This window comes from Pseudophryne corroboree, chromosome 7 (assembly GCF_028390025.1).
Source record: "Pseudophryne corroboree isolate aPseCor3 chromosome 7, aPseCor3.hap2, whole genome shotgun sequence".
NCBI lineage: Eukaryota > Metazoa > Chordata > Amphibia > Anura > Myobatrachidae > Pseudophryne > Pseudophryne corroboree.
Genome location: NC_086450.1, coordinates 498,675,302 through 498,703,266, shown reverse-complemented (window position 1 = coordinate 498,703,266; position 27,965 = coordinate 498,675,302). Strand labels below are relative to the sequence as shown.

Genomic DNA, 27,965 nt, shown 5'->3' with positions numbered 1-27,965 from the left:
GATTATCAGCTGCTGGAGGTACAGCTTGTGAATCGCCGCCAACACTACCTTCCTGTCCGGGGGAGTAGCTGGCAATGCTGATTTGAGGAAACGGCGAGGGGGAGACATCTCGAATTCCAGCTTGTATCCCTGAGATACCACATGTAGAACCAAGGGATCCACCTGTGAGCGAACCCACCGGTCGCTGAAGTTCCGGAGACGGGCCCCCACCGCACCTGGCTCCACCAGTGGAGCCCCACCGTCATGCGGTGGATTTAGTGGAAGCAGGGCAGGATTTCTGTTCCTGGGAACTGGCTGTATGGTGCAGCTTTTTCCCTCTACCCCTGCCTCTGGGCAGAAAGGACGCGCCTCTGACCCGCTTGCCTTTCTGGGGCCGAAAGGACTGTACCTGATAATACGGTGCTTTCTTTGGCTGTGAGGGAACTTGGGGTAAAAATGTCGACTTCCCAGCTGTCGCTGTGGAAACGAGGTCCGAGAGACCATCCCCAAACAATTCCTCACCCTTGTAAGGCAAAATCTCCATGTGCCTTTTTGAATCGGCATCACCTGTCCACTGCCGAGTCCATAATACTCTCCTGGCAGAAATGGACATCGCATTTATTCTAGATGCCAGCAGGCAAATATCCCTCTGTGCATCTCTCATGTATAAGACTACGTCTTTAATATGCTCTATGGTTAGCAATACAGTGTCCCTGTCAAGGGTATCAATGTTATCAGACAGAGAATCCAGACCACCATCACATTTATCGGCACCTGCTCCGCCTCCACATAAGCCTCCTCATCAAACATGTCGACACAGCCGTACTGACACACCGCACACACACAGGGAATGCTCTGACTGAGGACAGGACCCCACAAAGCCCTTTGGGGAGACAGAGAGAGAGTATGCCAGCACACACCCCAGCGCTATATAAACAGGGATTTACACTAACACAAAGTGATTTACCCTATAGCAGCTATAATACACAGATTTGCGCCTAAATGTTGTGCCCCCCCTCTCTTTTTTACCCTATTGAGCCTGAAAACTGCAGGGGAGAGCCTGGGGAATGTCCTTCCAGCGGAGCTGTGAGCGGAAATGGCGCCAGTGTGCTGAGGGAGATAGCCCCGCCCCTTTTTCGGCGGGCTTCTCCCGTTCTTATATTAATATTTTGGCAGGGGATTTTTACACATATATAGTTTATTAGACTTTATTATGTGTGTTTTTGCCAGTAAGGTACTCTAATTGGAGCCCAGGGCGCCCCCCCCCCCCCCCCAGCGCCCTGCACCCATCAGTGACCGGAGTATGTGGTGTGCATGGGGAGCAATGGCGCACAGCTGCAGTGCTGTGCGCTACCTTAATGAAGACCAGAGTCTTCAGCCGCCGATTTCCAGGACCTTCTTCTTGCTTCTGGCTCTGCAAGTGGGACGGCGGCGCGGCTCCGGGACCGGACGACCGAGGCTGGGCCTGTGTTCGATCCCTCTGGAGCTAATGGTGTCCAGTAGCTTAGAAGCCCAAGCTAGCTGCAAGCAGGTAGGTTCGCTTCTCTCCCCTAAGTCCCTCGTAGCAGTGAGTCTGTTGCCAGCAGATCTCACTGAAAATAAAAAACCTAATAAATACTTTCTTTTTCTAGAAGCTCAGGAGAGCCCCTAGTGTGCAACCAGCACGAGCCGGGCACAGATTCTAACTGAGGTCTGGAGGAGGGGCATAGAGGAAGGAGCCAGTGCACACCAGTAGTCCTAATTCTTTCTTAGAGTGCCCAGTCTCCTGCGGAGCCCGCTATTCCCCATGGTCCTTACGGAGTTCCCAGCATCCATTAGGACGTCAGAGAAATTTATTTATTGTTTTTTCTATACATAGTGAATATAAGCCTACACAGGAACACAGGTGTCATCACAACAGTACAAAGTCCACCCAGAACGTGTGCATACCCTCCAACTGTACCTTTTTAATAGGTACAGTACCTTTTTTTCATGGTCTGTACCGATTTTTGGCTCTCCTAACTTCCATTGAAAGTATAGGAAAAGGGGCGTTGCCACGCCCCCTTTACCCGCGACCACGCCCCTTTTTCGGGTTTGTACCGATTTTTTCTGTGTAAAATGTTGGAGGGTATGCGTGTGTATGTGTATGACACTTTATGACAAGAGATAAACATTTTTGAAATTATTTCAAAGAAGGGAGGAGCCAGTTGTTACAGTTGCTTTCACTATCCATGGTAGGCAGCATTATAACTCGTACTGTGTATGACAACGCAACTATCCATTATCTTCCTGTAAATCAGACAGTTTCTGAGCACCAGGTGGCATTACACGAATGCAGAACATAGAGAGGGAAAACCATACACAGGACATCTGACAAGTGTACGTGCACAACAGCTCTCACCTGGAATATGAAACTTAACACCATATGTATGTTTATTTAATAGTATCTGTCTGTCTTGTAGGAAAGTTCTGCAGAGCAACCGGAGACTAAGCAAGGGCTGCCAGCAGGCTATAACCCAGGAGGCCGTGCCAACTTGCTAGGGTGAAGTATAGGAAGAAGAGATGGTGAGGACAGCCCGGGATGCCCTAGTGACCGCCCTGGAAAACTTGGAGAAGAAGGGACTAAAGAAGTTCAGGAACAAGCTGAATGACTGGCCAAACAAAGAGGGAACTAGAAAGATCCCAAGAGGCCAGCTAGAGGACAAATGCCCTGATGACGTTGCTAATAAGATCAGGGACTTCTACACATTTCCCTATGGGATCGAGGTGGCCTTGGATGTTCTAGAAGCTATAGACGAGAAGGAAGTGGCGGCAGGACTCCGTGCAGACCTGAGAAATGGTAAGAGACCAACCGAGACATGGGAGAATAGTAACAGTTGTAACAGCTGGGGGGGGGGGGGGGGGGGGGGGGGTGTAACAATCAGCAATGGCCGCAAAGTGCCCTCGTTCCAGCCGCTTCTACGGCACCAACGTGGCAGATTTTTCCACATAGCTATAGAGGTGCGCAGGAAAGTCTGTAATGTTGGGGTACAGTAATTATCAGTGATGTAGGTACTGACATCACAACCGCACTTCACCAATAAATGAATACCCACCATATATTTAATTTCTGCAGATGTGACTAGACTTGCAGTATTTTTACAACCTATGTAATACATAACATGAAGAGGGAAGGAAACGCTGATATAAATAATGGTAATTGTGCTGGCAGTGCAGAGCTTATGGGCTGATTATAGCTATTGAGTTATATTTGCTCTGTGGGGAGGAAAGGAAGTTTCTTTGTGTAATAATAATAACAACATCTTGCAGCAGGAGAAAGGGAGAAGTTAGACAGTGTGCGTGACAAACTGCTGCAGATGAGGAGGGGAGCCCCCGGCTTGCAGAAAATCCTGTAGAACCAGAGGAAAAAGCATTGTTGTCTTTAAAATCAGCTGAGAACTCACCAATCTCTGATATTACATGCTCTCACAAGCCCAATACTATGTGTTAACGATCACCGCAAAGGCTTTTGAAACAGTATTAAATGTTGCAAACAATTACCTGTTACATGCAAGTACTCCCCAAGCAATAGCAGCTATTAGACATACGGGGTTCATCTGACTTACTGTAAGTTGTGAGGTCTTGGTACATACTTGCCTGCTCTCCTGGAATGTCCGGGAGGCTCCTGAAAATTGGGTTGCCCTCCCGGCCGCCCGGAAGAGTGGGCAAGTCCGCCGTATCCGGCCTCCATCTGCTTACCAGCTGCCCACTTGCTGAGTGAACCCCCCTGTCCGATAATGCCCCAGACTCCCAGATTTGTGTACGCGGACATAGGAAAATGAAAAAAAAATCAGTTAGTCCGCAATTTTTCTCATGGACTCATGGGGGCCGAGCCTAATTGAATCGGCATCCGGTTGTCTAATAGCTGTTTGGTAATTTCTTGCCTTTAACCACTTGCCAGCTGATGCGACCACGCCAAGCTAGGCTTTCCCTGACACAGTCGCATTTGATAGGACAATATCAGATCACCCATCGTCTGCTGCTGGAAGGTAATCTTCTGACATGCTCAGCACACCCTGCCGGCCCCTTTTCCCTCTTAGGTCTCCCCCCCCCCCGCCAGTCTCCTCATCCCAGCCTAGGCGTAGAGTGGCGATTCCATGAAGACTATCTTCCAGAACCCCAAGTTCAGGGCAGCTGCTGCCCCCATCCTTCTTTTCCCCTGGCAGGGGCAACAGTCGCCGGCTGTGGTTGGCGATACAATCAAGATCTCTGCCTCCCAGTCTCTCCCCCTCGTCCAGGCAGCAGTGATGGGTGATGATCAGGAGCTCAGTAAACTCTAAAGTCATCCTCCGTGTGCACACTGCGCTGTCAGAAATACCGCCACCCTTGGACCAAAAGCCAATAATCATCCGTTTCTGCAACTCAGATAAATCGCCCATTTTACCCATGACAGCAACGAGTGATATGTGTGCAGACGGCCTATCACACACCTTATATACCCACCAAGCCAGCGCACGCCATGTGACGTATTTCATGGGCTACGCAATGCCGACGTCACATGTAGGAGGTGGTCATAATAATGTGACTCCACCGTGTAATATCTATTTAAACCTGATTCAGTATAATTTTATTACCAAATATGCAGGTTTATATAGCTAATGTTTACATCATTTGATAATCCTAAACATTTTACAATTTTGGGGACTTTTTGCGTGCAGGTTGGACCCAGGCAGAAAAACATAGAAATAATCATGTTAAACTTCAAACTGAATTGTTTAGATTTATTGCAGCATTGGCCAGGAGGGGGAGACCTTGGTGCAGATGATTAGCTTACCCAGTATTGCCCGCTTGTAACACAGAGGGGGTCAGTCCGAGTTGTTCGCTAGCAGATTTCGGTCGCTGCATAGCGATCAGACAAAAAAATCGGCACTTCTGCGCATGCGGTGCAATGCGCACGCCCGTTGTACTATTAGTTTTACACAAGGACTAGCGAAGCTTTTCAGTCGCATTGCTGGCCGCAGAGTGATTGACAGGAAGAGGGCGTTTTTGGGTGTCAACTGACCGTTTTCAGGGAGTGTGCGGAAAAACGCAGGCGTGCCAGAAAAAAACGCAGGCGTGGCTGGGGAAACGTAGGCATGGCTGGCCGAACGCAGGGCGTGTTTGTGACGTCAAAACAGGAACTGAATAGTCTGAAGTGATCGCAATCTAGGAGTAGGTCTGGAGCTACTCTGAAACTGCACAAAATTATTTTGTAGCCACTCTGCAATCCCTTCGTTCGCACTTCTGCTAAGCTAAAACACACTCCCAGTGGGAGGCGGCATAGCGTTTGCACGGCTGCTAAAAGCAGCTAGCGAGCGAACAACTCGGAATGACCACCAGAGTACAGCCTGCAGTGGATAGAACAGCAGTGATAATGTGTATTTGCAGAGGGTCAAATTCTAATACTTACCTGGGAAATTAGGTGATTGCGTAACTCTTGAAGGATCACTATTCACAAGAGTATTTTTAACTAATTAAGCCAAATAAAGTGTAAAATATTCAGAAACATCTCAGGGATTACGGGTACACGTCAGGATCACTCAGGCAGAGTGCGCGCCTTACACCGTCCTTATTCTCACCAAGGGGCATATGTTAAATATTAAGCATCCCCATGATTTGAGAAGGAGGGACTGCAGACACAGCATCCTTCATTGACTGTTGTGTTCTTAAATGTACGTTCTAGAGCCTGGCTCCGGCAGCTAATGCCTGCTGATCGGGGGCCGGAGCTGATGTCAGACACCCTCCCTGAAAATGCTTGGACACGCCTGCGTTTTACACTCCCTGAAAATGGTCAGTTGCCACCCACAAACGGCCTCTTCCTGTCAATCACATTGCGAATGCCCATGCTAATGGATTCTTTGCACCATCCTGTTGCTTTCTGACGCGCCTGCGCATTGCGATGCATACGCATGCGCAGTTTGGACTTGATCGCCCGCTGTGCGAAAACGCAGCCTAGCGATCAGATCTGAATGACCCCTGAGACCACTTTTACCTACCAGGTGGATCTGGGTTTTTCCATCATTGCGTTGTGATGTAGATTATATCAATATTTATAATCGCAGTCTCAGGGTGTGTACACACGGTGAGATCCTTGCTATGCCCGATTTTCACTTGCGATTTCCCTTGAACTCCCCAGAGCCCAGATAGCACAGATTTTGACTAACTTTTCTTGAGAAGGGTATTCAATTATCCGCAAATTCTCGGCAATTTTTCACCCGAAATTTTTTTTGCGGCAATCGGCCGAAAATTGCTGCGAAAACGCTCCGTTTCTACCTATTTAATTCCAAACGGGTTTCACATGGAAATTCTTGCAGTGAAAAGTGCAGGTGAAAATGGCCTGTACCACAAAAAATGCTAAACTAACATAGGAAAACAGAAGAGAAGTGTGTTAGAGATAACATTAGAGAGTTTTTGGGGACTTAAATTGCGTGAAATGGCGGTTATATGCATTTTTTAAAAAATGTAAAAAAATGATAGAAAGCAAGTTTTTTCGAGCAAAATAAATGCTCTCATTAAATTTGGGATACATGAAAATGGGTATAAGTATATATTTGGGTAATTTTAGGGTACTTTAAAAAAAAAAGTGGAAACAGACCGATTACTCCCATCTGCAAGCCTAAAAACACCTGTCCCACTCATAAAGCACCCCAATATACCTGTCCCATACATTGAACCCCAATTTCCATAACTTTGTACTTTTTCACCCCAAAAATGACATGTCATTATTGGCCAATTAAAAATAATTAAAAACTTCAACGTGCCTAATTAGTCATTAAGGGGGGTGTCCCAGGAGTTCTGTTCCATATCCAAACATTTTTACCTTAAAATTAAAATAGTGACTTTTCCCAACTTTTCACCTGCTTCAGAGTAGGTGAAGTGAAATTAGTGAAAAAATTATCACAGATAAATTTTTCTGGAAAATTGAATAGGCTGTAATAGTCCGGTTTTTCGTTATCACTGCTAATTGAATATACCCCTATGTGTGCTTACGATTTTGGCTTATGTGAGATTTTGGCTTATGTGAGATGTCATTGACATGTGAGATGAACTAGATAGTACACCGATCTAGCAAGGATTGACTTCCCTGCACAGATTATCTTTTCTTGTGATGCCGACCTGGCAGGACCGCGCATCGGGATCGAATCAGGATCGCTAGGTGACTTTCACCTTGCGATCTGCACTAACTTTTCTTGCGAGTTTGACTATATAGGCAAAATCGAAAGAAAATATCTCACCGTGTGTACACCGTGTGTCAGCATGCTCACATATGTACAAAGCCATGTCTGACTGCTCCCTAGCCTAGATACCAGGATTAACAGAAACAGTTGCCGTGTGGACTAACTTTACATTTCTGCCTTTTAGTGGATGGCTTTGTGTTTGAACAGCAGCAGGAGAGAACTGATCCTGGAGCGACCTGTAAAGGTGAGCAGAGTCTAGGCTTCCTCTCTTATGTCTCAATGACAGGTCCATCATGCTAATTGTATACTATATAAAGGCAATCGGAAGACGCAAAAGGGGCTTCTTCTGAGTCACAAGTGGCTAAAGTTGCAGGCAGGCGCAGAAGCCATATTACCTGCTAATGCCGCCCACTGATATTACCATAATGCCAAACCATCCCAATTTTGGCAGGACAGCCCCACTTTTCGCACACTGTTCTGCTCACGGACCGCAGTGTTGGGGGGAGGGGGGCTTTCCAGAGTGAGTGGTGAAGAGATGCCCACGACACTTAGTTGGCCACGCACAAGTCAGAGCGATCAGGTCGCCCAGTTCCCACCACAACGCTCTTTTATTTCACAGAAAGTCACATCTGGGCAAGTTGCATCTGAATCAGAATAGGACAGATTCTCCTCTGCACTCTGCAGTCGCCATCTGCGTCTGAATCAGCTCCAAAATGTTAGTCACAGAGAGAGGATAACTATAAAAATGACGGCATATGAATGGTATAAAGAGAAGAAAAACGAGAGAACGATGTGACAGAAGGATGTGTGGAGGGAAGATTGGGTAACGGAATACATATATATATATATATATATATATATATACTCACACATACAGGGTGATTCAAAAGTCGCAGTTCACCCTTTTGTTTCAAAAACTGTGCAGGAAATGGGGAAACTGAATTATCCAGTAAGGTATGGGTGAGGTGGGCTATCTTTTAGGGTATGTTCCGAACATGGGCGCCATCTTGTAATCGGCCATCTTGAAACTAAGTTAGTTTTTTCAAATGGAAAGAGGGTCGTATAATGTGTCAAACAACATCAGAATTTGCTGAAAGGTTTATTGCTGCAAACAGATTTGTAATAACAGTTATGGGGGGGTCATTCTGAGATGATCGTAGCTGTGCTAAATTTAGCACAGCTACGATCATTCACACTGGCATGCGGGGGGATGCTCAGCACAGGGCTATGCCGCCCTGCATGTCAGTGCCGCCCCGCCCCCCCCCCCCCCCGCAGAAGTGCAAAGGCATAGCACAGCGGCGATGCCTTTGCACTTCAAGAGTAGCTCCCGACCAGCGCAGCTTTAGCGTGCTGGTAGGAGCTACTCATCGCTCCCCGGCCCGCAGTGGCTGCGTTTGACATCACGGAGCCGCTGCGGCCCGCCCCCACCCCCATTCAGTTCATCCACGCCTGCGTTGGCCGGACCGCGCCCACAAATTGGCGGCCAAACTCCGCCGTTCCACCCCCCCCCCCCCCTGCCCAGCCAGCTCACTGTGGCGCATGCTCGGTTCTGACCCGATAGCACCGCTGCGATAAACTGCAGCGTGCGATCGGGTCAGAATGACCCCCATGGTTCAAAAGTTACAATACTTTTTGCTGCAGGTAACTGAAGATGGCTTTGACAAAAGTGAGAGAATTTAGTCATTTTTATGTCTGGAGAATGAAGTTTACGTGTTATAGCTGCAGATTTTAACAACCGGCACACAGAAAGACCTCCAACTTCACATATCACATAGGTGCCTAATTTCCAAATTCCGTGAAACTGGGACTGCGGCGACAAGTCACGGAGTGGTCGTCCAAAAAGTGCTACTGATGAGACAACCTCAACAATGGTTGAATTTATGTTGACCAAGAGGGACAACATGTTGAACACATTAAATGACTGTCCTTTACGGTGAACAGTTCAGCCTGTAATTCCTCCCAAAAAAGTGTTGTAACGTTTGAACCATAACTATTTCAAATCTGGTTGCAGCAATAAACTTTTGAGCAAATTCTGATGCTGTTTGACATGTTACACAACCCCCTTTCCATTTGAAAAAACTGACTTAGATTCAAGATGGCCAATTTCACGATGGCGCCCATGTTTGGTACATACCCTAGAAGATAGCCCACCTCATCCATACCTTACTGGAGTATTCAGTTATCCCAATTCCTGCAGTTTTTGAAAAAAAAGGGTGAGCTGCGACTTTTGAATCACCCTGTATAATACAGGGCAGGGTAATGTATCATACATGAAAATGGAGAACGAAGGACAAATGTGTGAATATGATGTTTTGTACTTACAGTTACTCCTCCTCTCCCTGAACCCACCAGAGAGCACTTTGTGATTGAACACCGGGAGGCTCTGATAAGCCGGATGTCCCTGGTGGAATCGGTCCTAGACACACTTCTGCAGAAGAAACTGCTGACAGATGAACAATACAACGTTGTCCGCAACAAACCAACTAGTCAGGAGAAGATGCGAGAGCTCTACAGCCATGCCAGATCCTGGGGGAACACCGACAAGGACATCTTCTATGAAGCCCTGAAGAAACATAACGCTCCTCTCATCCGGGACCTGGAAAGGTCCTAAAGCTTTCCCCGAGTAATAGTAATGCAGCTACAGCGTTACCTCCTGAGACCAGCGTCCTGTATCTGCGGAGATGTGCGGCGTGTCCCATCACACTGTACATTGGTGCCACCTGCGTCATACACAGACACAGCATCCGCCCAGAGCTTCATTCATGTTCTTGATGTTTATCAAATATTTTTTTTATATGATTTTTACCATAATTTCTTAATGTAGAGATCATTTTATCCATGTCTGCTCTTTAGTTTTTATCTTATTTTTTATAATCAAGCATTTTATCAATTTATACAAAACTCTGGCCTCACCACACAGCACATTCCCCCTACATGTCATTCCACCTGGAAATGCTCTAATGGCCCATATCACACAGCACATTAACCCTACATGTCATTCCACCTGGAAATGCTCTAATGGCCGATATCACACAGCACATTCCTCCTACATGTCATTCCACCTGGAAATGCTCTAATGGCCCATACTACACAGCACATTCCTCCTACATGTCATTCCACCTGGAAATGCTCTAATGGCCCATACCACACAGCACATTACCCCTACATGTCATTCCACCTGGAAATGCTCTAATGGCCGATATCACACAGCACATTCCTCCTACATGTCATTCCACCTGGAAATGCTCTAATGGCCGATATCACACAGCACATTCCTCCTACATGTCATTCCACCTGGAAATGCTCTAATGGCCCATACTACACAGCACATTCCTCCTACATGTCATTCCACCTGCAAATGCTCTAATGGCCGATATCACACAGCACATTCCTCCTACATGTCATTCCACCTGGAAATGCTCTAATGGCCGATATCACACAGCACATTCCTCCTACATGTCATTCCACCTGGAAATGCTCTAATGGCCGATATCACACAGCACATTCCTCCTACATGTCATTCCACCTGGAAATGCTCTAATGGCCCATACTACACAGCACATTCCTCCTACATGTCATTCCACCTGGAAATGCTCTAATGGCCCATACCACACAGCACATTACCCCTACATGTCATTCCACCTGCAAATGCTCTAATGGCCGATATCACACAGCACATTCCTCCTACATGTCATTCCACCTGGAAATGCTCTAATGGCCGATATCACACAGCACATTCCTCCTACATGTCATTCCACCTGGAAATGCTCTAATGGCCGATATCACACAGCACATTCCTCCTACATGTCATTCCACCTGGAAATGCTCTAATGGCCGATATTACACAGCACATTCCTCCTACATGTCATTCCACCTGGAAATGCTCTAATGGCCCATACCACACAGCACATTCCTCCTACATGTCATTCCACCTGGAAATGCTCTAATGGCCGATATCACACAGCACATTCCTCCTACATGTCATTCCACCTGGAAATGCTCTAATGGCCGATATCACACAGCACATTCCTCCTACATGTCATTCCACCTGGAAATGCTCTAATGGCCCATACCACACAGCACATTCCTCCTACATGTCATTCCACCTGGAAATGCTCTAATGGCCGATATCACACAGCACATTCCCCCTACATGTCATTCTACCTGGAAATGCTCTAATGGCTGATACCACACAGCACATTCCCTCCTACATGTCATTCTACCTGGAAATGCTCTAATGGCCCATACCACACAGCACATTCCTCCTACATGTCATTCCACCTGGAAATGCTCTAATGGCCGATATCACACAGCACATTCCCCCTACATGTCATTCTACCTGGAAATGCTCTAATGGCTGATACCACACAGCACATTCCCTCCTACATGTCATTCTACCTGGAAATGCTCTAATGGCCGATATCACACAGCACATTCCCCCTACATGTCATTCTACCTGGAAATTCTCTAATGGCTGATACCACACAGCACATTCCCTCCTACATGTCATTCTACCTGGAAATGCTCTAATGGCCGATATCACACAGCACATTCCCCCTACATGTCATTCTACCTGGAAATGCTCTAATGGCCGATATCACACAGCACATTCCCCCTACATGTCATTCCACCTGGAAATGCTCTAATGGCCGATATCACACAGCACATTCCCCCTACATGTCATTCTACCTGGAAATGCTCTAATGGCCTATATCACACAGCACATTCCCCCTACATGTCATACCACCTGGAAATTCTCTAATGACCCATATCACACAGCACATTCCCCCTACATGTCATTCTACCTGGAAATGCTCTAATGGCCGATATCACACAGCACATTCCCCCTACATGTCATTCTACCTGGAAATGCTCTAATGGCCGATATCACACAGCACATTCCCCCTACATGTCATTCCACCTGGAAATGCTCTAATGGCTGATACCACACAGCACATTCCCTCCTACATGTCATTCTACCTGGAAATGCTCTAATGGCCGATATCACACAGCACATTCCCCCTACATGTCATTCTACCTGGAAATGCTCTAATGGCCGATATCACACAGCACATTCCCCCTACATGTCATTCCACCTGGAAATGCTCTAATGGCCGATATCACACAGCACATTCCCCCTACATGTCATTCTACCTGGAAATGCTCTAATGGCCGATATCACACAGCACATTCCCCCTGCATGTCATTCTACCTGGAAATTCTCTAATGGCCGATATCACACAGCACATTCCCCCTACATGTCATTCTACCTGGAAATGCTCTAATGGCCGATATCACACAGCACATTCCCCCTACATGTCATTCTACCTGGAAATGCTCTAATGGCCGATATCACACAGCACATTCCCCCTACATGTCATTCCACCTGGAAATGCTCTAATGGCCGATATCACACAGCACATTCCCCCTACATGTCATTCCACCTGGAAATTCTCTAATGGCCGATACCACACAGCACATTCCCCCTACATGTCATTCCACCTGGAAATGCTCTAATGGCCGATATCACACAGCACATTCCTCCTACATGTCATACCACCTGGAAATGCTCTAATGGCCAATATCACACAGCACATTCCTCCTACATGTCATACCACCTGGAAATGCTCTAATGGCCGATATCACACAGCACATTCCCTCCTACATGTCATTCTACCTGGAAATTCTCTAATGGCCGATACCACACAGCACAGTACATACATGTCATTCTACATGGAAATGCTCAGCCCATACCACACAGCACATTCCCCCTACATGTCATTCTACCGGGAAATGCTCTAATGGCAGATATCACACAGCACATTCCCCGTACATGTCATTCTACCTGGAAATGCTCTAATGGCCGATATCACACAGCACATTCCTCCTACATGTCATTACGGGGGGTCATTCCGAGTTGATCGCTAGCTGCTGTTGTTCGCAGCGCAGCGATCAGGCTAAAAATTGCCATTTATGCGCATGCATATGGACCGCACTGTGCACGGGCGACGTACGGGTACAAAGTCCTTTGTGGTTTTGCACAGGTTCTAGCAACGTTTTCATTTGCACTGGCGGCCGCAAGAAGATTGACAGGAAAGGGGCATTTCTGGGTGTCAACTGACCGTTTTCAGGGAGTGCTTAGAAAAACTCAGGTGTCCCAGGGAAAACGAAGGCGTGGCTGGGCGAACGCTGGATGGGTGTGTGACGTCAAAAGTCAACCCACCAACGTTAGAATCAACGCACACGAAGAGTAAGTCAAGGGCTGGTCTTGTTTTGCACAAAATGATTTTGCAGGCACTCTGCTGCACAGGCGTTCGTACTCCTGGGCGGCGACAATGCGTTTACACGGCTGCTAAAAACTGCTAGTAAGCGATCAACTTGAAATGACCACCCAGATCTGGAAAAGCTCTAATGGCCGATATCACACAGCACATTCCTCCTACGTGTCATTACATCTAGAAATGCTCTAATGGCCGATATCACACAGCACATTCCCTCCTACGTGTCATTACATCTGTAAATGCTCTTCCCGGGTGCGAGCCAGCATTGGACCCTGAGAACTGGCTAATCAACCCCGCATATTGCCGGGCAAGGTTACCATCGGGGGCAGGGACCGTGGCGTCATTGGAGGTGGGTGCGGAGGCGGCGCTTGGAGATGAGATTATCTCTGCGCCGCCGCTCCCTATGTTGTGAACGGGTACCGGGTTGCATTGGTCCGGAAAACACGTTCACACAGCACCTGACCCGATAATAGCCCGGGAATAACACTTCTTTATTGAATTACCGGGTCAGGCAACCCGAGAATTCGGGACTGACACTTTCACACTTCACAGCAACCCGCCTCGACCACCAGACCGATACCGGGTTATTTGTGCGGTGTGAAAGGGGTACTAGATGAAGACTAGAAGCAACAAGAATGTAGACTAATACCAGGGATTCCCCTACAATAGGCTTTTTTTATGAAGAGTGGTTAAAAAAAACCAAAAATATTTGGTTTAGACCAGCCAACCCTGATGGTCGCAGATTTTGCTGCGATAGCAAAATCTGCAACCAACTCTGAATAATACTCTATACTCCCTTTGATGGCACCAAATCCCTCGGTTTTCTGCCGCCCTGATACTTCTGTCAGTGCTGTTTACTGACGCAGTTATGTTTATATACCCTGTACTTGTCCTATAGTGTATTAAACTGTAAGTCACTGTCTTCACGTTTTGCTTATTTATTTACTCTGTAATTGGTCGCTGCCGATCCCATGTGGCGTCATATAAATAAATTACAATAACCCCCTAAATCGGTAAGCTTTTTACATTATATTTTGAATGCCAAATCAGCCATTAGACACTTTTTAAAAGTGCCCAGTACTTTCCTAAAGCCCACTAACAGCCCTGTGTATGGTCCTGCTATCGATTGGGGTCCAGGAAGGGCTCCCCACTTTTTTCATGCTCTTTTACTAGTTTGCTTTTTGGACACAACTTGCGCACCCCCCCTGCGAGTAGTAGGAATTGCATTGTGCCAATCTCGGGTGTGTGCATGAAGGTGAGTGTAACTAGGCGAGTTTGGCCTTCTGCAGCCTCGCACCTGACTGAATTCCCTGCGTTGTCGGGTGCAGCTGCGTTCCGTGTTTGCCAGTTTTGCTGGTCACACGTCTGCTACACAGACGCGTGGATGCTGACGCCCACTGTATTTTTAAAGGGGCAATTATTTACAAGGGCCTTGCAAGTAATTGCCGCTTTAAAAATACGCCCATTCTCGGCAGACATCCGCACCTCTGGCAAACTTGGCGCCACACATCTTCCTTACAGCCAATCCAGACTGAACTCGATATGGATGCACCCTTGTTACATAGGGGGACTATTTATCACTATTCGCATACTCTGGGTGTAATATTACGTTGCAGTGTGCGATTTTACCGGGCAAATGTATTGGGGCTTTTGGAGGCCCTGTCTCTGCGGGTGCTTGGAGGTCTAGCAGGACACCTGCGCTTGCACGCGTCCATAGCTGGGGAGTGTTCCGGTGGGAACCCACTGCCGGCTAATAATGCGATGTGCGGCCCATAAGCTACAGCAGACTTCCACTATCGGAGGGGGCAACGCTCGTGAATGCTTTGTTTTCCGGATCTTGGTAAATCTAGCTGCATCTCATTCCCTATAGAAACCTATGGGGGCTGCGGCTACCGGCAGGAATGGAGAGATTGCAGCAGTTGTCGGAGATATCTGCTGCAGTCCAGCTGTCATACATTAAGGTGATACAAATATTTGTTTTCTGTGTTTTCGGGGAAGAAGCTGCAAATATTTAATGATAAATGGACCCTTAAGATATATCCATATCTCACTGATCTCTCCCATATAATCTCTATCTTGTTTCTTTCCACACACAGACACTACTTATCCTAAAACCACCTGTAAGTTCAATAGTCTACCTCGGATATCCATTTCTATTCATGTACATGATCCACGTTCTTGCTATGTACATCACTATTCCATGCAGAGGCAGAACTCTGGGAGGCAACGGAGTCATCTGCCGCCGGGCTCCTGCTCTGAAGGGGGGCACCTCTCCTCCCATTCTGTGATACCACTGAATTAAGTTAATTGATAGCTGCCGCTGTCTTTTCAGTGGCCGACTTCCTCACTGGTCCCTGCACCTTACAAATCACACCCACTTTATTATACTGAATATACACATTTTACAAGTGTCATACGAAGGATTAGAAACCACAACCTATTACACTGGAAGCAGACACCTTACTGATGAAGCTGTTTGCTCCTGTATAGGAAATATGAGAATTCTAACTATATGAAGATACTTCTCTGACAATTACACGTAACTTCATATAGTTAGAATTCTCATGCTTCCTCTACAGGAGCAAATAACTCCATCAGTAAAGTGTCTGCTGTTAGTGTAACAGGTCATGGGTTCTAATCCTGGGTATGACTGCTAAGAAATGTGTGATTTAAAATAAAAATAAGAATTTACTCACTGGTAATTCTATTTCTCGTAGTCCGTAGTGGATGCTGGGAACTCCGTAAGGACCATGGGGAATAGCGGGCTCCGCAGGAGACTGTGCACAACTAAGAAAGATTTAGGACTACCTGGTGTGCACTGGCTCCTCCCTCTATGCCCCTCCTCCAGACCTCAGTTAGGAAACTGTGCCCGGAAGAGCTGACACAATAAGGAAAGGATTTGAAATCCCGGGTAAGACTCATACCAGCCACACCAATCACACCGTACAACTCGTGATACTATACCCAGTTAACAGTATGAACAACAACTGAGCCTCTCGAACAGATGGCTCAACAATAACCCTTTAGTTAGTCAATAACTATATACAAGTATTGCAGACAATTCGCACTTTGGATGGGCGCCTAGCATCCACTACGGACTACGAGAAATAGAATTACCGGTGAGTAAATTCTTATTTTCTCTGACGTCCTAGTGGATGCTGGGAACTCCGTAAGGACCATGGGGATTATACCAAAGCTCCCAAACGGGCGGGAGAGTGCGGATGACTCTGCAGCACCGAATGAGCAAACTCAAGGTCCTCCTCAGCCAGGGTATCAAACTTGTAAAATTTTGCAAATGTGTTTGAACCTGACCAAGTAGCAGCCGCCCAAGATGAGCCCACCTTCCTCGTGGAATGGGCTTTTACCGATTTAGGATGCGGCAGTCCAGCCGCAGAGTGCGCAAGCTAAATTGTGCTACAGATCCAGCGAGCAATAGTCTGCTTTGAAGCAGGAGCACCCAGCTTGTTGGGTGCATACAGGATAAAGAACGAGTCAGTTTTCCTGACTCTAGCCGTCCTGGAAATATATATTTTCAGGGCCCGGACTACGTCCAGCAACTTGGAATCCTCCAAGTCCCTAGTAGCCGCAGGCACCACAATAGGTTGGTTCACATGAAAAGCTGATACCACCTTAGGAAGGAATTGGGAACGAGTCCTCAATTCCGCCCTATCCACATGAAAATTCAGATAAGGGCTTTTACATGACAAGGCCGCCAATTTTGATACACGCCTGGCCGACGCCAAGGCCAACAGCATGACCACTTTCCACGTGAGGTACTTTAGCTCCACGGTGTTAAGTGGCTCAAACCAATGCGACTTAAGGAAATCCAACACCACGTTGAGATCCCAAGGTGCCACTGGGGGCACAAAAGGGGGCTGAATATGCAACACTCCTTTCACAAAAGTCTGAACTTCAGGCAACGAAGCCAGTTCCTTTTGGAAGAAAATTGACAGAGCCGAAATCTGGACCTTAATGGAACCCAATTTTAGGCCCATAGTCACCCCTGACTGTAGGAAGTGCAGACATCGACGTAGCTGAAATTCCTCCGTTGGGGCCTTCCTGGCCTCACACCCCGCAACATACTTTCGCCATATGCGGTGATAATGCTTTGCGGTCACATCTTTCCTAGCTTTAATCAGCGTAGGAATGACTTCCTCCGGAATGCCTTTTTCTTTTAGGATCCGGTGTTCAACCGCCATGCCGTCAAACGCAGTTGCGGTAAGTCTTGGAACAGACAGGGCCCCTGCTGCAGCAGGTCCTGTCTGAGCGGCAGAGGCCATGGGTCCTCTGATATCATCTCTAGAGATGAGCGGGTTCGGTTTCTTTGAATCCGAACCCGCACGAACTTCACTTTTTTTTCCACGGGTCCGAGCGACTCGGATCTTCCCGCCTTGCTCGGTTAACCCGAGCGCGCCCGAACGTCATCATGACGCTGTCGGATTCTCGCGAGGCTCGGATTCTATCGCGAGACTCGGATTCTATATAAGGAGCCGCGCGTCGCCGCCATTTTCACTCGTGCATTGAGATTGATAGGGAGAGGACGTGTCTGGCGTCCTCTCCATTAGAATAGAGATAGATAGATTAGATAGAGAGAGATTGTGCAGAGTCGCAGACAGAGTTAGTTTACCACAGTCAGTGACCAGTGCAGCAGCTAGTTAACTTTTATTTAATATAATATATCCGTTCACTTCTCTCTGCTATATCCGTTCTCTGCCTGAAAAAAAAAACGATACACAGCACAGTCAGTCACACAGTGTGACTCAGTCTGTGTGCACTCAGCTCAGCCCAGTGTGCTGCACAGTCATCAATGTATAAATTAAAAGCTTATAATTAATTGTGGGGGAGACTGGGGAGCACTGCAGGTTGTTAGCAGGAGCCAGGAGTACAATTATATTAATTAACAGTGCACACTTTTGCTGCAGGAGTGGTGACCAGTGCCTGACCACCAGTATAGTATTGTTGTATACTACTAATATCTCTTTAAATATCAACCAGTCTATATTAGCAGCAGACACAGTACAGTGCGGTAGTTCACGGCTGTGGCTACCTCTGTGTCGGCACACGGCAGGCAGTCCGTCCGACCAGAATTGTATTATTTATTATTATATACCTACCACCTAACCGTGGTTTTTTTTTCATTCTTTATACCGTCATAGTGTCATCCTAATTGTTACGAGTATACTACTATCTCTTTATCAACCAGTGTACAGTGCGGTAGTTCACGGCTGTGGCTACCTCTGTGTCGGCACACGGCAGGCAGTCCGTCCGACCAGAATTGTATTATTTATTATTATATACCTACCACCTAACCGTGGTTTTTTTTTCATTCTTTATACCGTCATAGTGTCATCCTAATTGTTACGAGTATACTACTATCTCTTTATCAACCAGTGTACAGTGCGGTAGTTCACGGCTGTGGCTACCTCTGTGTCGGCACACGGCAGGCAGTCCGTCCGACCAGAATTGTATTATTTATTATTATATACCTACCACCTAACCGTGGTTTTTTTTTCATTCTTTATACCGTCATAGTGTCATCCTAATTGTTGCGAGTATACTACTATCTCTTTATCAACCAGTGTACAGTGCGGTAGTTCACGGCTGTGGCTACCTCTGTGTCGGCACACGGCAGGCAGTCCGTCCGACCAGAATTGTATTATTTATTATTATATACCTACCACCTAACCGTGGTTTTTTTTTCATTCTTTATACCGTCATAGTGTCATCCTAATTGTTACGAGTATACTACTATCTCTTTATCAACCAGTGTACAGTGCGGTAGTTCACGGCTGTGGCTACCTCTGTGTCGGCACACGGCAGGCAGTCCGTCCGACCAGAATTGTATTATTTATTATTATATACCTACCACCTAACCGTGGTTTTTTTTTCATTCTTTATACCGTCATAGTGTCATCCTAATTGTTACGAGTATACTACTATCTCTTTATCAACCAGTGTACAGTGCGGTAGTTCACGGCTGTGGCTACCTCTGTGTCGGCAGTCGGCAGGCAGTCCGTCCATCCATAATTGTATTATTATTATAATATATACCACCTAACCGTGGTTTTTTTTTCATTCTTTATACCGTCATAGTGTCATACTAGTTGTTACGAGTATACTACTATCTCTTTATCAACCAGTGTACAGTGCGGTAGTTCACGGCTGTGGCTACCTCTGTGTCGGCAGTCGGCAGGCAGTCCGTCCATCCATAATTGTATTATTATTATAATATATACCACCTAACCGTGGTTTTTTTTTCATTCTTTATACCGTCGTCATAGTGTCATACTAGTTGTTACGAGTATACTACTATCTCTTTATCAACCAGTGTACAGTGCGGTAGTTCACGGCTGTGGCTACCTCTGTGTCGGCAGTCGGCAGGCAGTCCGTCCATCCATAATTGTATTATTATTATAATATATACCACCTAACCGTGGTTTTTTTTTCATTCTTTATACCGTCGTCATAGTGTCATACTAGTTGTTACGAGTATACTACTATCTCTTTATCAACCAGTGTACAGTGCGGTAGTTCACGGCTGTGGCTACCTCTGTGTCGGCAGTCGGCAGGCAGTCCGTCCATCCATAATTGTATTATTATTATAATATATACCACCTAACCGTGGTTTTTTTATACCACCTAACCGTGGCAGTCCGTCCATAATTGTATACTAGTATCCAATCCATCCATCTCCATTGTTTACCTGAGGTGCCTTTTAGTTCTGCCTATAAAATATGGAGAACAAAAAAGTTGAGGTTCCAAAATTAGGGAAAGATCAAGATCCACTTCCACCTCGTGCTGAAGCTGCTGCCACTAGTCATGGCCGAGACGATGAAATGCCAGCAACGTCGTCTGCCAAGGCCGATGCCCAATGTCATAGTACAGAGCATGTCAAATCCAAAACACCAAATATCAGAAAAAAAAGGACTCCAAAACCTAAAATAAAATTGTCGGAGGAGAAGCGTAAACTTGCCAATATGCCATTTACCACACGGAGTGGCAAGGAACGGCTGAGGCCCTGGCCTATGTTCATGGCTAGTGGTTCAGCTTCACATGAGGATGGAAGCACTCAGCCTCTCGCTAGAAAACTGAAAAGACTCAAGCTGGCAAAAGCACCGCAAAGAACTGTGCGTTCTTTGAAATCCCAAATCCACAAGGAGAGTCCAATTGTGTCGTTTGCGATGCCTGACCTTCCCAACACTGGACGTGAAGAGCATGCGCCTTCCACTATTTGCATGCCCCCTGCAAGTGCTGGAAGGAGCACCCGCAGTCCAGTTCCTGATAGTCAGATTGAAGATGTCAGTGTTGAAGTACACCAGGATGAGGAGGATATGGGTGTTGCTGGCGCTGGGGAGGAAATTGACCAGGAGGATTCTGATGGTGAGGTGGTTTGTTTAAGTCAGGCACCCGGGGAGACACCTGTTGTCCGTGGGAGGAATATGGCCGTTGACATGCCAGGTGAAAATACCAAAAAAATCAGCTCTTCGGTGTGGAGGTATTTCACCAGAAATGCGGACAACAGGTGTCAAGCCGTGTGTTCCCTTTGTCAAGCTGTAATAAGTAGGGGTAAGGACGTTAACCACCTCGGAACATCCTCCCTTATACGTCACCTGCAGCGCATTCATAATAAGTCAGTGACAAGTTCAAAAACTTTGGGTGACAGCGGAAGCAGTCCACTGACCAGTAAATCCCTTCCTCTTGTAACCAAGCTCACGCAAACCACCCCACCAACTCCCTCAGTGTCAATTTCCTCCTTCCCCAGGAATGCCAATAGTCCTGCAGGCCATGTCACTGGCAAGTCTGACGAGTCCTCTCCTGCCTGGGATTCCTCCGATGCATCCTTGCGTGTAACGCCTACTGCTGCTGGCGCTGCTGTTGTTGCCGCTGGGAGTCGATGGTCATCCCAGAGGGGAAGTCGTAAGCCCACTTGTACTACTTCCAGTAAGCAATTGACTGTTCAACAGTCCTTTGCGAGGAAGATGAAATATCACAGCAGTCATCCTACTGCAAAGCGGATAACTGAGGCCTTGGCATCCTGGGTGGTGAGAAACGTGGTTCCGGTATCCATCATTACTGCAGAGCCAACTAGAGACTTGTTGGAGGTACTGTGTCCCCGGTACCAAATACCATCTAGGTTCCATTTCTCTAGGCAGGCGATACCGAAAATGTACACAGACCTCAGAAAAAGAGTCACCAGTGTCCTAAAAAATGCAGCTGTACCCAATGTCCACTTAACCACGGACATGTGGACAAGTGGAGCAGGGCAGGGTCAGGACTATATGACTGTGACAGCCCACTGGGTAGATGTATGGACTCCCGCCGCAAGAACAGCAGCGGCGGCACCAGTAGCAGCATCTCGCAAACGCCAACTCTTTCCTAGGCAGGCTACGCTTTGTATCACCGCTTTCCAGAATACGCACACAGCTGAAAACCTCTTACGGCAACTGAGGAAGATCATCGCGGAATGGCTTACCCCAATTGGACTCTCCTGTGGATTTGTGGCATCGGACAACGCCAGCAATATTGTGTGTGCATTAAATCTGGGCCAATTCCAGCACGTCCCATGTTTTGCACATACCTTGAATTTGGTGGTGCAGAATTTTTTAAAAAACGACAGGGGCGTGCAAGAGATGCTGTCGGTGGCCAGAAGAATTGCGGGACACTTTCGGCGTACAGGCACCACGTACAGAAAACTGGAGCACCACCAAAAACTACTGAACCTGCCCTGCCATCATCTGAAGCAAGAAGTGGTAACGAGGTGGAATTCAACCCTCTATATGCTTCAGAGGTTGGAGGAGCAGCAAAAGGCCATTCAAGCCTATACAATTGAGCACGATATAGTAGGTGGAATGCACCTGTCTCAAGTGCAGTGGAGAATGATTTCAACGTTGTGCAAGGTTCTGATGCCCTTTGAACTTGCCACACGTGAAGTCAGTTCAGACACTGCCAGCCTGAGTCAGGTCATTCCCCTCATCAGGCTTTTGCAGAAGAAGCTGGAGGCATTGAAGAAGGAGCTAACACGGAGCGATTCCGCTAGGCATGTGGGACTTGTGGATGCAGCCCTTAATTCGCTTAACAAGGATTCACGGGTGGTCAATCTGTTGAAATCAGAGCACTACATTTTGGCCACCGTGCTCGATCCTAGATTTAAAGCCTACCTTGGATCTCTCTTTCCGGCAGACACAGGTCTGCTGGGGTTGAAAGACCTGCTGGTGACAAAATTGTCAAGTCAAGCGGAACGCGACCTGTCAACATCTCCTCCTTCACATTCTCCCGCAACTGGGGGTGCGAGGAAAAGGCTCAGAATTCCGAGCCCACCCGCTGGCGGTGATGCAGGGCAGTCTGGAGCGACTGCTGATGCTGACATCTGGTCCGGACTGAAGGACCTGACAACGATTACGGACATGTCGTCTACTGTCACTGCATATGATTCTCTCAACATTGATAGAATGGTGGAGGATTATATGAGTGACCGCATCCAAGTAGGCACGTCACACAGTCCGTACTTATACTGGCAGGAAAAAGAGGCAATTTGGAGGCCCTTGCACAAACTGGCTTTATTCTACCTAAGTTGCCCTCCCACAAGTGTGTACTCCGAAAGAGTGTTTAGTGCCGCCGCTCACCTTGTCAGCAATCGGCGTACGAGGTTACATCCAGAAAATGTGGAGAAGATGATGTTCATTAAAATGAATTATAATCAATTCCTCCGCGGAGACATTGACCAGCAGCAATTGCCTCCACAAAGTACACAGGGAGCTGAGATGGTGGATTCCAGTGGGGACGAATTGATAATCTGTGAGGAGGGGGATGTACACGGTGATATATCGGAGGGTGAAGATGAGGTGGACATCTTGCCTCTGTAGAGCCAGTTTGTGCAAGGAGAGATTAATTGCTTCTTTTTTGGGGGGGGTCCAAACCAACCCGTCATATCAGTCACAGTCGTGTGGCAGACCCTGTCACTGAAATGATGGGTTGGTTAAAGTGTGCATGTCCTGTTTTGTTTATACAACATAAGGGTGGGTGGGAGGGCCCAAGGATAATTCCATCTTGCACCTCTTTTTTCTTTTCTTTTTCTTTGCATCATGTGCTGATTGGGGAGGGTTTTTTGGAAGGGACATCCTGCGTGACACTGCAGTGCCACTCCTAGATGGGCCCGGTGTTTGTGTCGGCCACTAGGGTCGCTAATCTTACTCACACAGCTACCTCATTGCGCCTCTTTTTTTCTTTGCGTCATGTGCTGTTTGGGGAGGGTTTTTTGGAAGGGACATCCTGCGTGACACTGCAGTGCCACTCCTAGATGTGCCCGGTGTTTGTGTCGGCCACTAGGGTCGCTAATCTTACTCACACAGTCAGCTACCTCATTGCGCCTCTTTTTTTCTTTGCGTCATGTGCTGTTTGGGGAGGGTTTTTTGGAAGGGCCATCCTGCGTGACACTGCAGTGCCACTCCTAGATGGGCCCGGTGTTTGTGTCGGCCACTAGGGTCGCTTATCTTACTCACACAGCGACCTCGGTGCAAATTTTAGGACTAAAAATAATATTGTGAGGTGTGATGTGTTCAGAATAGGCTGAAAATGAGTGTAAATTATGTTTTTTGAGGTTAATAATACTTTGGGATCAAAATTACCCCCAAATTCTATGATTTAAGCTGTTTTTTAGGGTTTTTTAAAAAAAACACCCGAATCCAAAACACACCCGAATCCGACAAAAAAAATTCGGTGAGGTTTTGCCAAAACGCGGTCGAACCCAAAACACGGCCGCGGAACCGAACCCAAAACCAAAACACAAAACCCGAAAAATTTCCGGCGCTCATCTCTAATCATCTCTTGAAGTTCCGGGTACCAGGCTCGTCTTGGCCAATCCGGAACCACGAGTATAGTTCTTACTCCTCTTCTTATTATTATTCTCAGTACCTTGGGTAGAGGTAGAGGAGGGAACACATAAATTGACTGGTACACCCATGGTGTCACTAGAGCGTCCACAGCAATCGCCTGAGGGTCCCTTGACCTGGCGCAATATCTTTTCAACTTTTTGTTTAGGCGGGACGCCATCATGTCCACCTGTGGTCTTTCCCAACGGTTTACCAGCATTTTGAAAACTTTTGGATGAAGTCCCCACTCTCCCGGGTGGAGGTCGTGTCTGCTGAGGAAGTCTGCTTCCCAGTTGTCCACTCCCAGAATGAACACTGCTGACAGTGCTAACACGTGATTTTCCGCCCATCGGAGAATCCTTGTGGCTTCTGCCATCGCCATCCTGCTTCTTGTGCCGCCCTGTCGGTTTACATGGGCGACCGCCGTGATGTTGTCTGACTGGATCAGCACCGGCTGGTGTTGAAGCAGGTGTCTTGCCTGACTTAGGTCATTGTAAATGGCCCTTAGTTCTAGAATATTTATGTGTAGGGAAGTCTCCTGACTCGACCATAGTCCCTGGAAGTTTCTTCCCTGTGTGACTGCCCCCCAGCCTCGAAGGCTGGCATCCGTGGTCACCAGGACCCAGTCCTGTATGCCGAATCTGCGGCCCTCTAGAAGATGAGCACTCTGCAGCCACCACAGCAGAGACACCCTGGTCCTTGGAGACAGGGTTATCAGCCGATGCATCTGAAGATGCGATCCGGACCACTTGTCCAACAGATCCCACTGAAGGATCCTTGCATGGAATCTGCCGAATGGAATTGCTTCGTAAGAAGCTACCATCTTTCCCAGGACTCGCGTGCAGTAATGCACCGACACCTGTTTTGGTTTTAGGAGGTCTCTGACTAGAGATGACAACTCCTTGGCCTTCTCCTCCGGGAGAAACACTTTTTTCTGTTCTGTGTCCAGAACCATCCCCAGGAACAGTAGACGCGTCGTAGGAACCAGCTGCGACTTTGGAATATTCAGAATCCAGCCGTGCTGTTGTAGCACTTCCCGAGATAGTGCTACTCCGACCAACAACTGCTCCCTGGACCTCGCCTTTATAAGGAGATCGTCCAAGTACGGGATAATTATAACTCCCTTTTTTCGAAGGAGTATCATCATTTCGGCCATTACCTTGGTAAATACCCTCGGTGCTGTGGACACACCAAACGGCAACGTCTGGAATTGGTAATGACAGTCCTGTACCACAAATCTGAGGTGCTCCTGGTGAGGAGGGTAAATGGGGACATGTAGGTAAGCATCCTTAATGTCCAGTGATACCATGTAATCCCCTTCGTCCAGGCTTGCAATAACCGCCCTAAACGATTCCATTTTGAACATGAACCTTCTTATGTAAGTGTTCAAGGATTTCAGATTTGAAATGGGTCTCACCGAACCCTCCGGTTTCGGTACCACAAACATTGTGGAATAGTAACCCCGTCCTTGTTGAAGGAGGGGCCCCTTGATTATCACCTGCTGAGAGTACAGCTTGTGAATTGCCTCCAGCACTGCCTCCCTGTCTGGGGGAGTTGTTGGCAAAGCTGATTTGAGGAAACGGTGAGGGGGAGACGTCTCGAATTTCAGCTTGTAGCCCTGAGATACCACTTGTAGTGGTCGCTGAAGTTCCGGAGACGGGCCCCCACTGTACCTGGCTCCGCCTGTGGAGCCCCAGCGTCATGCGGTGGACTTAGAGGAAGTGGGAGAGGATTTTTGTTCCTGGGAACTGGCTGTATGGTGCAGCTTTTTCCCTCTACCTCTGCCTCTGGGCAGAAAGGACGCGCCTTAAGCCCGCTTGCCTTTCTGGGGCCGAAAGGACTGCACCTGATAATACGGTGCTTTCTTTGGCTGTGAGGGAACATGGGGTAAAAATGTCGACTTCCCAGCTGTTGCTGTGGAAACAAGGTCCGAGAGACCGTCCCCAAACAATTCCTCACCGTTGTAAGGCAAAACCTCCATGTGCCTTTTAGAATCGGCATCACCTGTCCATTGCCGGGTCCACAATACCCTCCTGGCAGAAATGGACATTGCATTTATTCTAGATTCCAGCCGGCAAATATCCCTCTGTGCATCTTTCATGTATAAGACTGCGTCTTTAATATGCTCTATTGTTAGCAATATAGTGTCCCTGTCGAGGATATCAATGTTATCAGACAGGGAATCTGACCACGCAGCTGCAGCACTGCACATCCATGCCGAAGCAATAGCCGGTCGCAGTATAATACCTGAGTGTGTATACACAGACTTCAGGATAGTCTCCTGCTTTCTATCCGCAGGCTCCTTTAGGGCGGCCATATCCGGAGACGGTAGTGCCACCTTTTTTGACAAGCGTGTGAGCGCTTTATCCACCCTAGGGGATGTCTCCCAACGTATCCTGTCCTCTGGCGGGAAAGGGTACGCCATTTTTTATTTTTTTGAAATCACCAGTTTCTTATCAGGGGAAGCCCACGCTTCATCACACACTTCATTTAGTTCATCAGATGGGGGAAAAAAACCACTGGTTGCTTTTTCTCCCCAAATATAATACCCTTTTTTGTGGTACCTGGGTAAATGTCAGAAATGTGCAACACATCTTTCATTGCCATAATCATATAACGGATGGCCCTATTGGAATAGAAACATAGAAACATAGAATTTGTCGGCAGATAAGAACCACTTGGCCCATCTAGTCTGCCCCTTATTTTTTTTTTTTTTTATCACTAACCTTATTTGATCCTTATTTCTTTGTAAGGATATCCTTATGTCTATCCCATGCATGTTTAAATTGCTCTACTGTCTTAGCCTCTACCACCTCTGATGGGAGGCTATTCCACTTGTCCACTACCCTTTCTGTGAAATAATTTTTCCGCAAATTTCCCCTGAACCTCCCCCCCCTCCAGTCTCAGTGTAGTCGTCGACACTGGAGTCAGTATCTGTGTCTGCCATCTGAGGTAGCGGGCGTTTTTGAGCCCCTGATGGCTTTTGAGACGCCTGGGCAGGCACGGACTGAGAAGCCGGCTGTCCCACACCTGCCATGTCGTCAAACCTTTTATGTAAGGAGTTGACACTGTCACGTAATTCCTTCCACATCTCCATCCACTCAGGTGTCGACCCCGCAGGGGTCTGGAAAACTATGGAGTCTGGAAACTGCAGGGGAGAGCCTGGGGAGCGAGATAGCCCCGCCCCTCTTTCGGCGGACTTCTCCCGCTTTTTTATGGATAGTTATGGCAGGGGATTTTACACATATATAGTCTTAATGACTATATTATGTGGTAATTTGCCAAGTAAGGTACTCTTATTGCAGCCCAGGGCGCCCCCCCCCCACCCCCCCACCCAGGGCCCTGCACCCATCAGTGACCGGAGTGTGTGGTGTGCATGGGGAGCAATGGGGCAGAGCTGCAGTGCTGTGCGCTACCTTAATGAAGACCGAAGTCTTCTGCCGCCGATTTCCAGGAACGTCTTCTTGCTTCTGGCTCTGCAAGGGGGACGACGGCGCGGCTACGGGACCGGACGACCAAGGCTGGGCCTGTGTTCGATCCCTCTGGAGCTAATGGTGTCCAGTAGCCTAGAAGCCCAAGCTAGCTGCAAGCCGGTAGGTTCGCTTCTCTCCTCTAAGTCCCTCGTAGCAGTGAGTCTGTTGCCAGCAGATCTCACTGAAAAT

At 47.5% G+C, this 27,965-nt stretch overlaps 1 protein-coding gene across 1 annotated transcript; it reads left to right on the top strand.

Moving 5' to 3' along the window:
• The first annotated feature begins 2,253 nt into the window (after positions 1 to 2,253).
• LOC134943928 (apoptosis-associated speck-like protein containing a CARD) lies at positions 2,254 to 10,540 on the top strand. The gene is made up of 4 exons (XM_063932487.1): positions 2,254 to 2,337; positions 2,421 to 2,797; positions 7,339 to 7,398; positions 9,479 to 10,540. The coding sequence occupies exons 2-4, from the start codon at positions 2,521 to 2,523 to the stop codon at positions 9,763 to 9,765; spliced, it is 624 nt and encodes a 207-aa protein (XP_063788557.1). The 5' UTR covers positions 2,254 to 2,337; positions 2,421 to 2,520; the 3' UTR covers positions 9,766 to 10,540.
• Positions 10,541 to 27,965: the final 17,425 nt, after the last annotated feature.

Coding starts and splice junctions, on each gene's coding strand:
- LOC134943928 (XM_063932487.1), top strand. CDS start 2,521: ATGGTGAGGACAGCCCGGGATGCCCTAGTGACCGCCCTGGAAAACTTG. Junction 2,798..7,338: donor CCGTGCAGACCTGAGAAATG/GTAAGAGACCAA, acceptor TCTGCCTTTTAG/TGGATGGCTTTGTGTTTGAA. Junction 7,399..9,478: donor TCCTGGAGCGACCTGTAAAG/GTGAGCAGAGTC, acceptor TTGTACTTACAG/TTACTCCTCCTCTCCCTGAA.